This window comes from Poecilia reticulata, linkage group LG18 (genome assembly GCF_000633615.1).
Source record: "Poecilia reticulata strain Guanapo linkage group LG18, Guppy_female_1.0+MT, whole genome shotgun sequence".
Taxonomy (NCBI): Eukaryota; Metazoa; Chordata; class Actinopteri; order Cyprinodontiformes; family Poeciliidae; genus Poecilia; species Poecilia reticulata.
In genome coordinates this window covers 18,584,341-18,598,490 of record NC_024348.1, presented here as the reverse complement: position 1 = coordinate 18,598,490, position 14,150 = coordinate 18,584,341, and the positions used below count along the sequence as shown (strand labels likewise).

The following is a 14,150-nucleotide window of genomic DNA, read 5'->3' as shown; positions in this document are numbered from 1 at the left end:
TATGTAAAGCACTTTGAAATGCCTTGCTGCTGAAATGTGCTATACAAATAAAATTTGATTGATTGATTGATTGATTGATTGATTGATTGATTGATTGATTGATTGATTGATTGATTGATTGATTGATTGATTGATTATACTGAGACAGTATCTCAGTATACTAAGATACTATCTCTTTATAATAAAATTATACTGAAATAGTATCTCGTTACATAAACCATCAGCCATAAATCTAGTGACTTTTAAACAATGACAAGCAGCGAACGGCAACATTTAATTTCCTTTTGGGATAAATAAATCATTTTAAAATAACAAAGCTTGTGTACAAACACGAGGTCTCACTCTCACGTCAATCAAATTCCTGAATTGGTCTACTTTATTACAGGTAAAAATTTTCTGATCCTTATTTATTTATTTATTTATTTATTTATTTATTTATTTATTTATTTATTTTTGTAAATGAAATAAGCCAGTCAATGTTTAATTCAAAATCCAAGATCTTGCCAGAATGTGTTGAAATATATTTTGTACATCAAAAAACTTAATATAATTTTAGAGATGAATGTAAGTTTATTGCAGCAGAGGCTGAAATAAACACTAAATCAAAGACTTCTGCCGGTTCTCCGCACTCAGAATAATGTTAGAAATTAAATTCTGCTTCTTTTTAAAAACATTGTCACGGTATATTTTGAATACTTACACAACTGAATGGTTAGGACATCTTTTTATTAGTATTTTTTTATATTACAGGTAATTTGTTAAAGGCTGCACATTTAGACATATCAGTATTATGCTCATGCCTTTTTGATCACATTTATTCATTTGTTGTTTCATTACTTTGTATTGGCTTCCATTCATTTGTATTCCTGAAACTCTGACCTTTACCCTGAGCCTTATGTGGTTCTGGGGATCAAAGTAAACTGACCTCAACCCTTTGAAAAAGTTTTGGAAAGCACTTAAAAGTCTGGTTTATGCCAATAAACTATTGGAATAATTATTTTTCCCACTTGCAAAAGAATCAAAATCTGATAAAAGTAAAAAAAAATTATTGGAAAAACGGGCAAAAACAATCAATTTGCTGATATACTTGGCAATAATTGATCCAACTCCCCTAAGTTTGTTTATTCCTGGTTAAAAGCGGACACGGTCTGCTTTACTTTTACGTTGATATCCATCGGCGTTCGGCCATTTTGAATGTTGCCATGTCTGTCATGGCTGCATCAGTTTTTGTCTGAGCCTGTCAGGTGACACTATTCACTTTCAGGAGGACTTTTCTTAGTCACACCTCTCACCTGTCTGACTTTTATCGCTTCAGTCTGCCCCTGAACGATCATTCAACAGTTTGATGAGCTGCAGATTTAATCATCCTCACCTGTTTCTGCCTCATGGCGGCTTCCTCCAGCGTCATCCATCATCGTCCTCTAACCTCAGCTGACTGACGGCTGCTACGCCCTCTGAGTGGGGAAGTCTCCGCTGCGCGACCGTATATGGAGTGAGAAGAGACACACACACACACAGTTTGGGATGTGAGTAAGAGGAGCTGAGGTCGTAACTCTGTTAGATCCACAATGATTCACTCTCATTTTAATGTTTTCAAACTCAGTTTCAAGCTTTCAGGCTTTAACAGAACAACAGCTGATGATGTCGTCATCCCTTCATGCTTCAGCATGCATGTCTGAGAAGCAAGCACTGAGTTCACACACAGCAAATCAACTCCCTACGACAGCATAACAGGACCTTTAGAAAGGGTAAATAAAGAGGAGCAAATTTCTGCCAAAAACTCTGAAATGTTTAGATTAATCTTAGAATCTTCTAGAAAAAAACAAGGACCTTTATAAGCTCTGAAAGTCGAACATATTCTAGAAAAACTCAGACATTTTTAGATTAATTTCAGAAAATTTCTAGAAAGTAAACTTAGAAATATCTGAATTTGCGAAGTTGAAAATTTGTGACTTCTGGAAATTTTTTGGAAAGTTTTTGACTTTTGACACTCAGATTTCCAAGTTATTTCTAGAATATTTATGAGGTTAATCTCAAAATTTGTGAATTTCTTCTAGCAAATTTTTTGACACTTTAAACTAGGAAATTTAAACAGAAATTCTACAAAATATCTGACATTTGAAAACACAGATTTTCTTTTAGAAAAACTCTAAAATTCCCAATTTGTTTCTAAAAAAAATTCTAACATTAATTGAAATTTTCAGAATTTTTACTAGCAAATTTTTGACTTTTCAAACTCAGAACTTCCTTACATTTTGAGTTTGGAACTTAAAAAATATTAAACTGAGATTTTTCTAGATTTTTCAGATAAATTTTCCTCTGGAAAATTTTTGAGATTAATTTTAAAATTTCAGATTTTTATTTTTATGATTTAGAAATGTTTTGACTTTTCAAATTTGAAAAGTCAAAAACTAAACTAAAGAATGTCCAAATTTTGGTTGCAAATTTCTGAGACGAATCTCAAAACTTATCAGTTTTTTGGCAGAAAGGAACTCTTCCCTGTTTTCTCTATCTGCAGTATCTCTGCTACGCTGTCGTAGCTCCCGCTCCCCGCCCCTCCCAAACTCACTATTTACTCTCCCAACAGAAGCATGAAAGGACATTTCCATATCTTCTTCCACAAACATTAATCTGCCTCAACCTCGGCTGCAAAGATTCCCATTTAATACCTGAGGAACGCTCTTGTTTGAAAGGAAAAACCCAACAAATGAACTCCTGCATTTGTTGCAGATCAACTGTATCAAACACTAAAACATTTTATTGACCTACAAAATACAAAATATTTGGTTAAATTATTTGTATTTGTGTTTAGTCACTATATTAGTAACTAGAGTCCACCTATCAGAATGAAGACGGACAAATATTTTCTACTAGAAAAGGAAAAATCAGTTCTGCAGTCAAATCTGATCACAGAACAGATAATAGATAAAGAATGCAACTTCTGGTTTGAGGAAACCATTTGAAAGATAAGTGCATCCAGACATTATTATGTAATCAGAAAGGTTTCATATCTCATCTTGTACTTTGCCGGTAGTCAGTGTAATGATAAGATAAAACAATAATTAGGTGCTTCGGCCATATTTGCTGTCAGTCCAGCTAAATAAGATTTGTTTAGAACCACAAATGTTGCATGAACTTAAAAACAGAGAACTTAATATTTTTGATATTTACTTAAGGAAATGTGTTGTAATTTTTAAAGAATCACATTTTATTTCTGTTTTTAGGTTTTAAAATAAGGAAAAACAAAACTTTGCAGAAAAGACAATGGATATGTTTCCTCATGGGGCATGTTAAAACTTATGGGAAATGAAAATGAAGAAAAGAACATGATTTACAACATAATGACAAAAATATATTTAAAACAGCATTACTGCTATTTTTAGTGTCATTATAATTGGAAATCAGTTTATTAAATGAGAAAAAACTGCTTAACCCAGTATTTGTTATTAAATGTACATTTAAAACATCTTAAAAAGGCATATTAGGGTCATTGTAGATTTAAAAAAAAAGTAGTAGTAAATCTCCACCAAAAAAGAAACTTTTTCTAGGAAAAAACTTGGAAATTTCTGATCGCCCACCCCTCCCAAAAAAAAGTCCAAAATTCAATTTTCTGACTTCCAAAAGTCAAAAATTGACAACTTTTTAAACTCAGAAATGTTTTCTTGGTTTTTGTTTAGTTTTTTTATTGAAAATTTGAGATTAATCTAAAACTTTCTGGGTTTGTAGGCAGAAGTTGATATCCTAATACACCATTGCAGTTCCTTTGTCACTAGTCCCATTTATCATGAGCCATGAACCACAGGTTGAAGATGTGAAACAAGATGGCTGACAATGAAACGAACCGTCCGAAACAAATATTTGCCAGCCTGGATGGACTGAAGCAAAGTCATAAAGAAGAAATTTACTCTACAACAATATGAAGCTAATTAAGTCATAAAGAGCTCCAGTCCAGAGTGACATCAGCACACCCAAGGCCGCCATCTTGTTTTTACAGCTTTTATCCATTTGGACTTTGGATTCAACTCTACAAAAATATTTGGGGTAAGTTAAGATTTTTTTGTTTTGTTTTGTTTTAAACGACACTTGTACGACAATAGTCAAAATAATACAAGAAGAAAGTGATAATGTTATGAGAACTCACGTTAAGTTTTACTTTGGAAATATTTAATCCTTTAATGTATATGCATCAAATTATTATCAGTATCAGGGCTTTGAAACGATCTACTCAACTAATTGGTCACATCAGATTGTGATTTTTCTTTCTCAATAAAAATTTATTTTCTCGTAATTTTAAGATGTTTTTTCTGGTAAAGTTGTGTTTTTATTCTGCTGATATACTGCATATTCTCGTAATTAAACACAAAGTTCAAGTTCCCGAATACTCCGACGTACACTTCACATATTTTTTTATATATGTATATTTTTTTCTTAGAAAAGCAAGAGATTAAAACCAGAAATCATATACGAAGCAATCAGATATTTTATGTTTAAGCCAGATTCCCCAGCCTGTAGTTTGATGTAATGTGGGTTAAAGGTAACTGGTTGATCAACCTTTGAGACTTTTAATTTATCGCTGACAGCTGTTCAGGTTCAACATTATCATTGCTATTCACTGATAAGAAGCCTGCAAAAGGTTCAGAGATAAATCTCTGCATATTTTAGATCTTGAAGAGTTTGAACGTAAAACTTAATTCAGACATGCTTAGTTTATGTTTTAGTTTTCAGTGCAGAACTTTAGTTTTTATCTCTAAGAGCGTAAAGAGGATGTGTGTCTGCATGGTATGAACACGGGAGTCCCTGACAGGAACATTTTTTTCTTTTTTTTCTGCTGCTGGTTCAGCTCACCTCATTAATGACGTCACATTGGGGTGGAGCTTCTGGTGCGTTTAAGGGAGTCGTCCTTAGTCATTCACACACAGCAGGAAAAGGACTCAGGACAACAACAAGTAAGACTTTTTCATTTTTAAATTAATTCAATTCAGCTGTTATTAGTTATTTTATATACAGAATGATTTCTTTCTGCTAACAACAGTTATACTTTTGTATTGTAGAATTTTAAAAAAGATGTAAATTACCACCTTTTACTCATAAAGTTTAGGATTTTCTTTCCCTTTAAGTTATAGAAAACTTTAAAACTCAAATGGTGACTAAAATAAAACAACTAAGCTACATTTCAATGTTCATTTTACAACTACCCAGTAAAAAAATGGCTGACTAATCAAAACCAGGAAATAATAATAATAATAAAGTCAAATTAGGTTAAAAAAAAACCCTACATTTTAGATGTTTTGTTTAGTTTCAAAATAGGCGTCATCTGAATTACCATCTAAGTAACATATATTTAAATCAGATATTATGCTTTAAATGTGTTCTTTACAAAGACCAACTTTTCCATTACTTGGTTTGTGTCGAGCAGAAGAACATTGGTGATGCTATGCGTCGTTGCATGCAAAGTGGTTCTGCCTCTGATCCGCTGTGGTCGACGGTTCATCCGGTTTAATCCCAATATATGAGCACAGAAGAAAACAAAAAACATGGGGAAGCATGTCTGGCATTCACTCCAACAGCTGGTACCTTTAAGAAATTTAAATTGTTCCAGATGAAAGAACATTTCATCTGGAACAATTTTTATTGACTTCAGTCAGTGACGCTGCTAACAACTCTTAGCAACATTAGCAACAGTGCACGTCTCTGTTTTATGTATTCAAACGTTAAAAGATGACAAATATTGGACCATACTTTGTTTACTACTGGTGTAACGTGATAGGAATCATCACAAAGTAAGCTAACTTTTGGTAAGTTTCTCTTCCACATGAGAAATTCAAAGGTTTCTCATTGACGTCAACCTCAAAATCCGATATGGCTGCCTAGCTTAAAACGTGATATTTGCACTAAAACATTTTTCTGCACATCTGACAATCGTTAACTCTTTCTCACATACTGTAAAACCTGTTTTAGTGAACATATAGTTACAAAATGCAGATTGTAGTTAGCTTGTAAGGCTAATAGTAATTAGCATGTTCACAGATTAGTTCAGTTAGCTAATTCCACTGGATTTTAAGATTGAAAACACAGTAAAAAATTGGTTTTTTACTATTCCTGGATTTAAGATCATAGATGTATTAACACCACATATTTAATAGCTTCACAAACTTTATTGATATATTTAGCTAGTACTGAAACCGACTCTTAAAAAAAGAGAACAAAAAGAACATAATCAATATCTAGTGACAGTGTTTGTAATGTTAAACACTGTTTCCAGTGTTTGAGACTTTTGGAGACTCTGGCTTGGTCGTTTTTACTTTTCTCAACAGTGGATTTCACCTGTGGGGCCGTCTCTTTTCTGAAGCACTCGCAGGCAACCAGGTCATCTCATTGCAGTCCCTCCCAGCTGCAGTCAAAGCTTGAGACTGATTCACACTTTGATGAATCAAATGCTACATGAGTTGCTCCTTTTGAGGCTACTATATGGACCATGATGCTAACACCTAAACCACACCCTAAAAATTAAAGTAACTTTGTCAGACAGACAGTTAAGTTTATTTTATTTTTGCCCAATTAAAATACAGACCAAACCTGCTCAGACTTTACGGTATTTTGCTTTAGATAATATCATATCCTGACTATTAGTAACTTGTGAGTCATACTAAAAGTCTCCTGGCTTTAACTTTGCCTTTCAGTTTGAAGTTAGTGATTTTAGTTGCTAGTTTGTCTACGGCAGGAGAGCTGGATATCAAAGTCGAACTGTCAGTGTTTGTATTTATCTGTAGAACAATGTGCCTTTGGTTTTAACATCTGGCTTACTGACAACCTTGATAACACTGGCATTGACCTTCTACAGTACATACATGCCACAGCAGCTGATCTACACTGATAAACCTGCAGAGTTTTGCACAATCTGTACCAACGAAGCTGGAATTTGTACCAGAATTAGCCATTAATAATCTTTCACAGTACTGACTTTTCTGTTTTATTTCTTTTTAGCATCAGAACCTTTGAGAGTGACCTGAGCTGATTGAAGGTCAAGAAAATTTTAATTTAAAGGGGACCTAAAAACATTAAAAGTCCTTTAAAAAAACACTCACCTGTTTTTTGGTGTCTGGAAAATGAGTTTATACAAAAACTTCCAAATATATTGTCACAAATCAGCAGGCACTATGCAGCTACCTAGCAACCGTAGTGAAGCCCAGCCCGAAATGGCAACCCAGCCTGAGCTACATGTTTGATCAGCTGGTTTTACTGCTATATGCTCTGTACAATGGCTGCTGGAAGAGACAAGTGTTGTTGTTTTTTTTACTTACCATCCTGAAACCACCCGCTGCATTCTTGTTGGTTGTGCAGGAGGCTCCACTTGCTCTTTTCAAAGATGCACAGTTGTATAATTGCGCATAAATTTGCGGCGAATTTCACATTTTAGTGTAAATGTTGAGTTGGGGGGAAATGGTTTTAGGGCCTCTGTGACAGCTCTTCCTGAAAGGAGCTCAAAATAGGCAGAAGCGACCAGATTAAAATCTCATTATCTAAGAATGATTTTGTGCAAAAAATGGAATGAGCATGTTCTATATATATCCTACTCTGTTCAAGGAAGCATAATAGGTTACCTTAAAAGAATGCAAATGGATTATGCAACGGTGTTAATCTCTTTATCTGTCATGTCTTTTCTGTTTTAGGATAAACAAAGAAGTGTTTAAGAAGAAAGCAAAGACAAGATGACGATCGGCAGAAACTCAAGGAAAACCTCAACCCGAAACTCCGTCCGGGCCCCCAAATTCCTTGACAAATCCAGCGGCTTCTACGGCCGCCTTGATGAATCCGAGCCCGCCACAGACGACGGGTGTGAAATAAGCGGTGGTAACGTTGAGGCTGAGGTCAAAGACAGCAGTTCCTCCCCAACAATGGTACCCAACACGTTGGCAGATGAAGACGTGGAGGCGTTTGGGGTGATTGAGGACGACGGAGAGACTCTCCTACAAAGAAAGCCAAGCCGCCTCAGCAGCAAGTGGAGAAGAAGCACCAGGAGGAAGCAGAAGGACGAGAAGGCTGAAGATTACGCAATCCAAAACGAGAAGTCCAGCCCGGAAGTTCAGGAAGACATGAAGGTAAAGACGGAGGAAGAAACGGTGAAGGAGTCTGGCCTTGTTCACTTTCAAGTCCGGGAGTTTGCGGATGACCGGGTCCTGATCCGAGACAACAAGAGAGGGAGAGAAGAAGAGGAGGAAGAGTCAGAGGAAGAGAGGAAGATGAAGAAGGAGCAAGAGGAAGGGATGAAAATGGTGAAGAGGAAGAATTATCGCAAGGTGAGACTTTGTTTCTGCCGGTTAAAGTTGTGAGACAAATTCCACATTTATGCCACTTGGTTAAACTTTAATCCCCTTAAAGGTTACATAACTGAGCATGTGGAACAAGAGGGCAAAGTTCTGGCTCATCGTTGGTTATTAATCACCAAGGAAACCCTTCATATCACCTTAATAATACATCACCACCTGGGACAAAGTACAGCAGCCACTGGTGCATATCACCAACACAGTAATTGCAGTTTTTCCTTTACCTCACCCTTAATGGGTCATAAAAATGAAACCAGAAGACAGAGGTCAGCAGGCGACACAAAACGTGTACTTTCACCATCCTCGCATGTCGTAGAGATTTTCTGCTCCGACTGAGACGCGTTCACACCGAGGTGGCATTCCTGAGTCTCCGGTTTATCGTTCTTTGATCAGTGGACTGAAACAAGAGCCTTCCTATCAAGCCAACAGAGTGAAAACATTCTTCTGATGTTAATCTGCCAGCATAATTCTCACAGTCAGACCCCCAGTACCACCAGATTAGGACTGTTTCGGCTTGGAAATGGCCAAATATGAAGTTTTTCCACTGACCCAAGCCCTAAGAATCAAGTCTGACTCTCCGGAGATCTTACAGACTAGATTTTGAAAGTTCAAAACACTGTTTTTCTAACAGTGGTTAGCTGCTCTCTGAGCATATCAATTAGCAAATCCAAGCGTTTTTCAAACTTGAAACTTTAGTCCGCTTTAATTGAACTCTACTTTGTTTGTCTAGAAAGTTTGTTTCGTTTGTGGAAATCTTCAAAGATTTTGGTAATGAATGCGCAATCGAACACTGATGCAGATCAAAAAAGCAAACTCTAGTCCTCTTAAAAACCTATCTTAGTTTGGTTGAAGTGAACTCTAGCGCGATTTGAATGCGTATGTGAACGCCAAGCGGACGGACCATATCCCGCTGCAAAAGCAGGAAGTGGACTGCAGAACATTTTTGTAAATTTTTCATTGGAAACCCTCCCAGCAGATCTTCTTCCGTTTTATTTAAGGTATCAAAGCCACATTTGATCTCCAGCTCAAAATCTAAATGTCTAAATTGTTCGGCTGCGAACTGGGTTATTCTACTCTGAACAAAGATTCTTTGAAACACTGTTTTAGCTTTTCCAAAATTTTGGTAATGAATGGGATGATCCATATTTGCTGTTGAACGTCCCAATTGGTATCTTCTAGATAACTTGTTTCTTTCAAACCTTTTGATACTTCCGATGATCCTTTTCATCATTATTGGTGAAGCTCCAGCTGGTAAAAGTCCCTGAAATGTAAATATTCCCACTAGTATCCGACTTTATTTCCTAGTTATTTTCATTTCCCAGAATACAGTAACAAAGCCGCCCCACATTTAGAAACAATAGGCAGCTTGTGCTCCTAACAGGGAAATTTCAGTTTCCAGTGAACTCTACAGGTGACCAGAACAAAATGCATTGAGAGATATGAATAATCTCGCAGTAAAAAGTATAAAATAAAACATTAACATGTAATCCAAAGTAACTAAAACATGACTAATCTGCATAATCTCCATGTTTTATTCATGCATAATTATCTTCTCTTCCTTCAGGCGTTTGACCGGGCGCTTCGTCGCGGCTGGGAGGCCTTCATCACCAACCTCTACAGCGTCACGCTCACTCCTGTGACGGTCTCCTCGCCAACATCAACCTCGCCTTCGCTGAAGAAGAAGAGCCTGCACTCCTCTGTGCTGGCTGAGTTTCAGTAGAGCTGCAGCAGAAAAACTTGGACTTTCTAAAATTCAACATGATGAAATCAGGGCTGCAGCTCAAATCCTGACATTTACAGGACCTTAGATTAGGTTACATAAGCAATAATTATTGATGTTTGTTACTGAGTCTTAATTGCTCAGGGCAGCCTTATCGCTTTGTTTCAGTTTGCAGACTGCAGGTATGTATTTTACCACCTGGAGGAGCCAAGCTGTGGATTTTGCATTGAAGTCTAACATTTGTGACTGAGCTGCTCCTTTTATTTTCTACTTTATTCTGAAGAGTGAAAAAAATCTTTTTTTGTTATACATTTAACTCGCCGTCAGGAGCATGAAGTGATGATATTTTGCTTCCTTTGGGTTGGCATGATGAAACCGCTCACGTGTTGATGTGTAACTGCTAAAGGAACTGAAGATTTCATCAGCAGCGATGACTGATCGGTGGAGTTTTTGTTTTGGAAATATCAACATTTTTATTTATGACTGATCAGGGATCAGCTGATATTAAGGAGTTTGGATACACACCCAAACCCACACATCCACTTTGCACATGTTTCTGACTCACATCCACACGCAACGCATCTGATTAACAGTATTTATAGAAACACATTTAAACACCTACGTGCCAGCACAGAAAAACATAAACTACAACTTTTTATCCATATTTTGTTCTGATGAAGGTTGTAGAAACCCAAAAGGACAAACTACATCTTAATGTAAAAGACAACAATTTGAGCAACAGTGTATTTCTTGGTGGGGTTTTTTTTGCACAGGAAAACGGCAATGTTTATTTTATGTATTTATTTCCATATGAAATTAATTAAAACATTTTTACACAACACATTTATATCTACTGCAGTTGTGTGTAAATTATACAAAATGCTTTGTAAATAATTATTTTAAATATGTTTTAATATTTAAGATTTCTTCTGTTTTGGGGACTAACACAACCCTGGTGTTCTCCAGTGTGTGTTAAAGAGCTGTTGACGATTGATTTTTGTATAAATAAACTATTTGCAATACATTTTTAAGAACTTTTCAAGTTTTTGTCTTAATTATTAACATTATATGTATTTTTAAAATATATTTAGTTAAAGGATCTAGTTTAAGGTTCTAAAATGTCATAAAAGAACACTTCTAATGACTAAGTTTACTTAAAAGCATGTTCTGTATCTCCTAATTAGAGCTTTAAATATTAGAGCACCCTATTAAAACATTTCAGTGACATTTATTTTATAATGATTATTAAAATTACTCAATAACTAGCAGTGTTTTTTGATAATCAGTAAGTTGAATTAAAGTTTGATTTCCCTCAAATTTGAAGATTAAAATTCATTTTAAAAAAGAAGAAAAACAAACCAAAAACTATCCTAAGGGTTTTTATGCATCTTTAACAGGGTGCCGATCATTGTGCAGAACACTGCATGAAAGAATTGCTATTTATAACCAAGACTAATTGTTTTCCCCACATGAATCAGATTTAGACCAGAGCAATCCTTCTGTTGTTGTAGTTCTACATGCAGCATGACTGATACCGATTGTCAAATAAAGATGGCTTATCTTATGCAAACATAAATCTAGCAACAGATTTTGTGCAAGTATAATTTAATCTCTGAAAAGACAGAAGGAAATCCAGAATCTACAACCAAAGTCTGTTGATCCTTATACGTGTGGAGCGTTGTTAGTTTTGAAATGTAAGAGGCAGTGCGTTAATTTGGTGCAAACATAAAAATACTGCGCATACTACAGACTACATACAACATCACAACAGCTTAATGCTATTTGTATCCGTGTTCAACAATCAATGGCTGTAAGGTGGCAACATTTAGAGAGACCAACTAATGTTTTTGGATGGTGGAAGGAAGCTGGAATGCCCAGAAAGAAACTAGGGACAACATGCAAAGTCCATGCAAAGAAGCTCCAAAACCTTTTCACTGCAGCAACAGTGCTAACAACGCTCTCCACACGTACAAGGACTTTGAACAGCGGGTTGCCTGTTTGTGCTGATTAGACATGCAAAAACGCAATGAAATTTTTTTCCCCATGATTTAGGGCACACATTTTTTTTAATCTATTCGTATTTTTACGTGCTTAGTAATTTATTTTAATTATTACTGTGGAATCAAGACAATTATTCGTGTCAAATAAAAAGTGTTAAGTTTAACGTGTGGTTGCTTTGAATGCAACTGCTGCCACCTTGTGGTCAAAATCCGTGGAACGGAAGTGACGTCAGCAATAACATTTCGCTCCCTTTTTTAAAAAAAGCGGGCGCTTTAACACATATTTACAAGTTGATATGTTTCTTAAAATAAATACAGTACTTTTGCTCTAATACGCTTTTTTTTAACGTGCTCTAATCTTAATATATCAAAAATAAAGCTCATGAAGTCGTTTTCCCGCTGAATTTTCTGGGGAGGGAGGAGCCAAAGTAGCGGGACATAAAAAGCAGACGCACCGGATTCTTCTTCCACTTCCTCCTGACCTCTGCTGCTGGTAAGATGGATATCTTTCTTCATTATAGTTCTCCTCAATATTATTTTACATGATAGTGTTTTTATACGCAAATAATTTAAAATAACATTGGAACTGCAGCTGACCAATGCCTGCGGCCCGCAGTTAGCTTTAAGGTGTAATTAATCCAGAAACTTCGCTGCTTTCAACGATGCAGCACGAAGGAGCTGAGAACAATCCTGCACCATCCGCCTTTAAATCATTCTAATCTTGCTTTCTGAATGCCCCAAACTTAATTCAAAACGTCTTTTTTGAACTTTTCGCTTCATTATTTTCGCCAAACTTCGTCTAGAAATGTTATATTTTCCAGCTAGAATACAGCGATGGCCGTTGCTCGCTTGGCGCCGCCGCTAGATGTTGCATCGTCTCTCAATGATGAGAATTTTCACAGACCTGTACTGAGTGACTGTGATTGCACTTTTATTATTCTGATGAGAGAAGTTGCATTTTCACCTTTTTAGTCGTATATTTCAAAAACTTGATCCATGCTCTCCTGGGTGGGTCGCATGGACCAGTCACGTGTTGGCTGCGTGGGGAAACATGCTAACTTAGCATGCTAACATTTATGCTCTTGTGTTTAGCAAAGAAGAGATGGCGCATGGTTTGCTGCTAAAGGTGAGGTCTGCATCTTACATGGCACGAGTTTATGCTCATAATGGAGTATTTTATTTTTTTTTACATCTGAAGTGTTTTGCAGCCTCATGCTACAGTGATGTTCTAATTGAACTCTCTCACTGAATAGTCCATTGAAGACAATTCAATCAATTATTCTGAGTGGCATGAGGCCACCAGAAACGAGCTTATTATTGTCTGTCTGTATGATTACTGTAATCCAATTTTTATTTATTTTCAGGTTTGGATTTTGAGGCTTCTTACAAAAGAAGGTAACTATTTAGCATTTAACTAGGAAGCATTGTGGGCTGAATCCCATTTCTTAGTTATTTATACTATTGCCACTCCCCTGTTTCTAACCATACAATAGACCCATTGTGGTACCAAAATGGACCGTTTATTATTAAACGATTAAACGTTGTATATTATCCCTGATTCAGTCTTTCTGTCCGTGTTTCTAACCATACAGCCAGATAGAAATTTAAAGATGAGTCTCAAGAGCAAATAAAATCGATTAGCAGTGCTTGGTGTCATCCAGGTCATGTTACTGTTCAGTTTTTATCTCTGCTGCCCAGAAGCTGAGTGGTTAGCTTGTTATAAGACTGTCATACAGACTTCAGATTTACTGCAAGATGCTAGGAAGATATGAGTTACCACATTTAATTTGTTCTTGAGTTAAAGTAGATATTGACTTCAAGCATTACAAATTAATTTAAACGCATAAATCATGATAGTTAATGTACTATAATACCTGTTATATTTTCATCTAGAGGTCCTACTCTTGTCTGAGTTTCTGAATGCCAGCAGAGTCATATTGTCTGACCCTCCCACTACAATATTGAATGGGAAACGCAGATGAAATGGGATTCAGCCTTAAAGTTGCTTCCTGTGTGGTTCTGGGTTAGTTCACCTCTCCACCAAATGTTTATTACAATTTAATCTCTTCTTACTTTATCTGGTGCTTAAAGACTTCCAGTTAATTT

General features: G+C 36.1%; 1 protein-coding gene across 5 annotated transcripts in view; it reads left to right on the top strand.

Annotated features, from left to right (window-relative positions):
• The window catches only part of LOC103480759 (YTH domain-containing protein 1), a 23,539-nt gene extending 12,480 nt beyond the window's left edge, over positions 1–11,059 (top strand). Inside the window, exons 1-5 of one of the 5 annotated variants that reach the window (XM_017310287.1) lie at positions 518–1,526; positions 1,604–1,748; positions 3,803–4,946; positions 7,671–8,297; positions 9,889–11,059. In XM_017310287.1, the coding sequence (XP_017165776.1) occupies positions 7,710–8,297; positions 9,889–10,044 (744 nt within the window). In that variant the 5' untranslated portion in view covers positions 518–1,526; positions 1,604–1,748; positions 3,803–4,946; positions 7,671–7,709 and the 3' untranslated portion in view covers positions 10,045–11,059. Of the gene's footprint in view, positions 1–517; positions 1,749–3,647; positions 4,947–7,670; positions 8,298–9,888 lie in introns of those variants that run through there. The other 4 variants (XM_008435921.2, XM_017310285.1, XM_017310284.1 and 1 more) reach the window with 4 other exon arrangements.
• Positions 11,060–14,150: the final 3,091 nt, after the last annotated feature.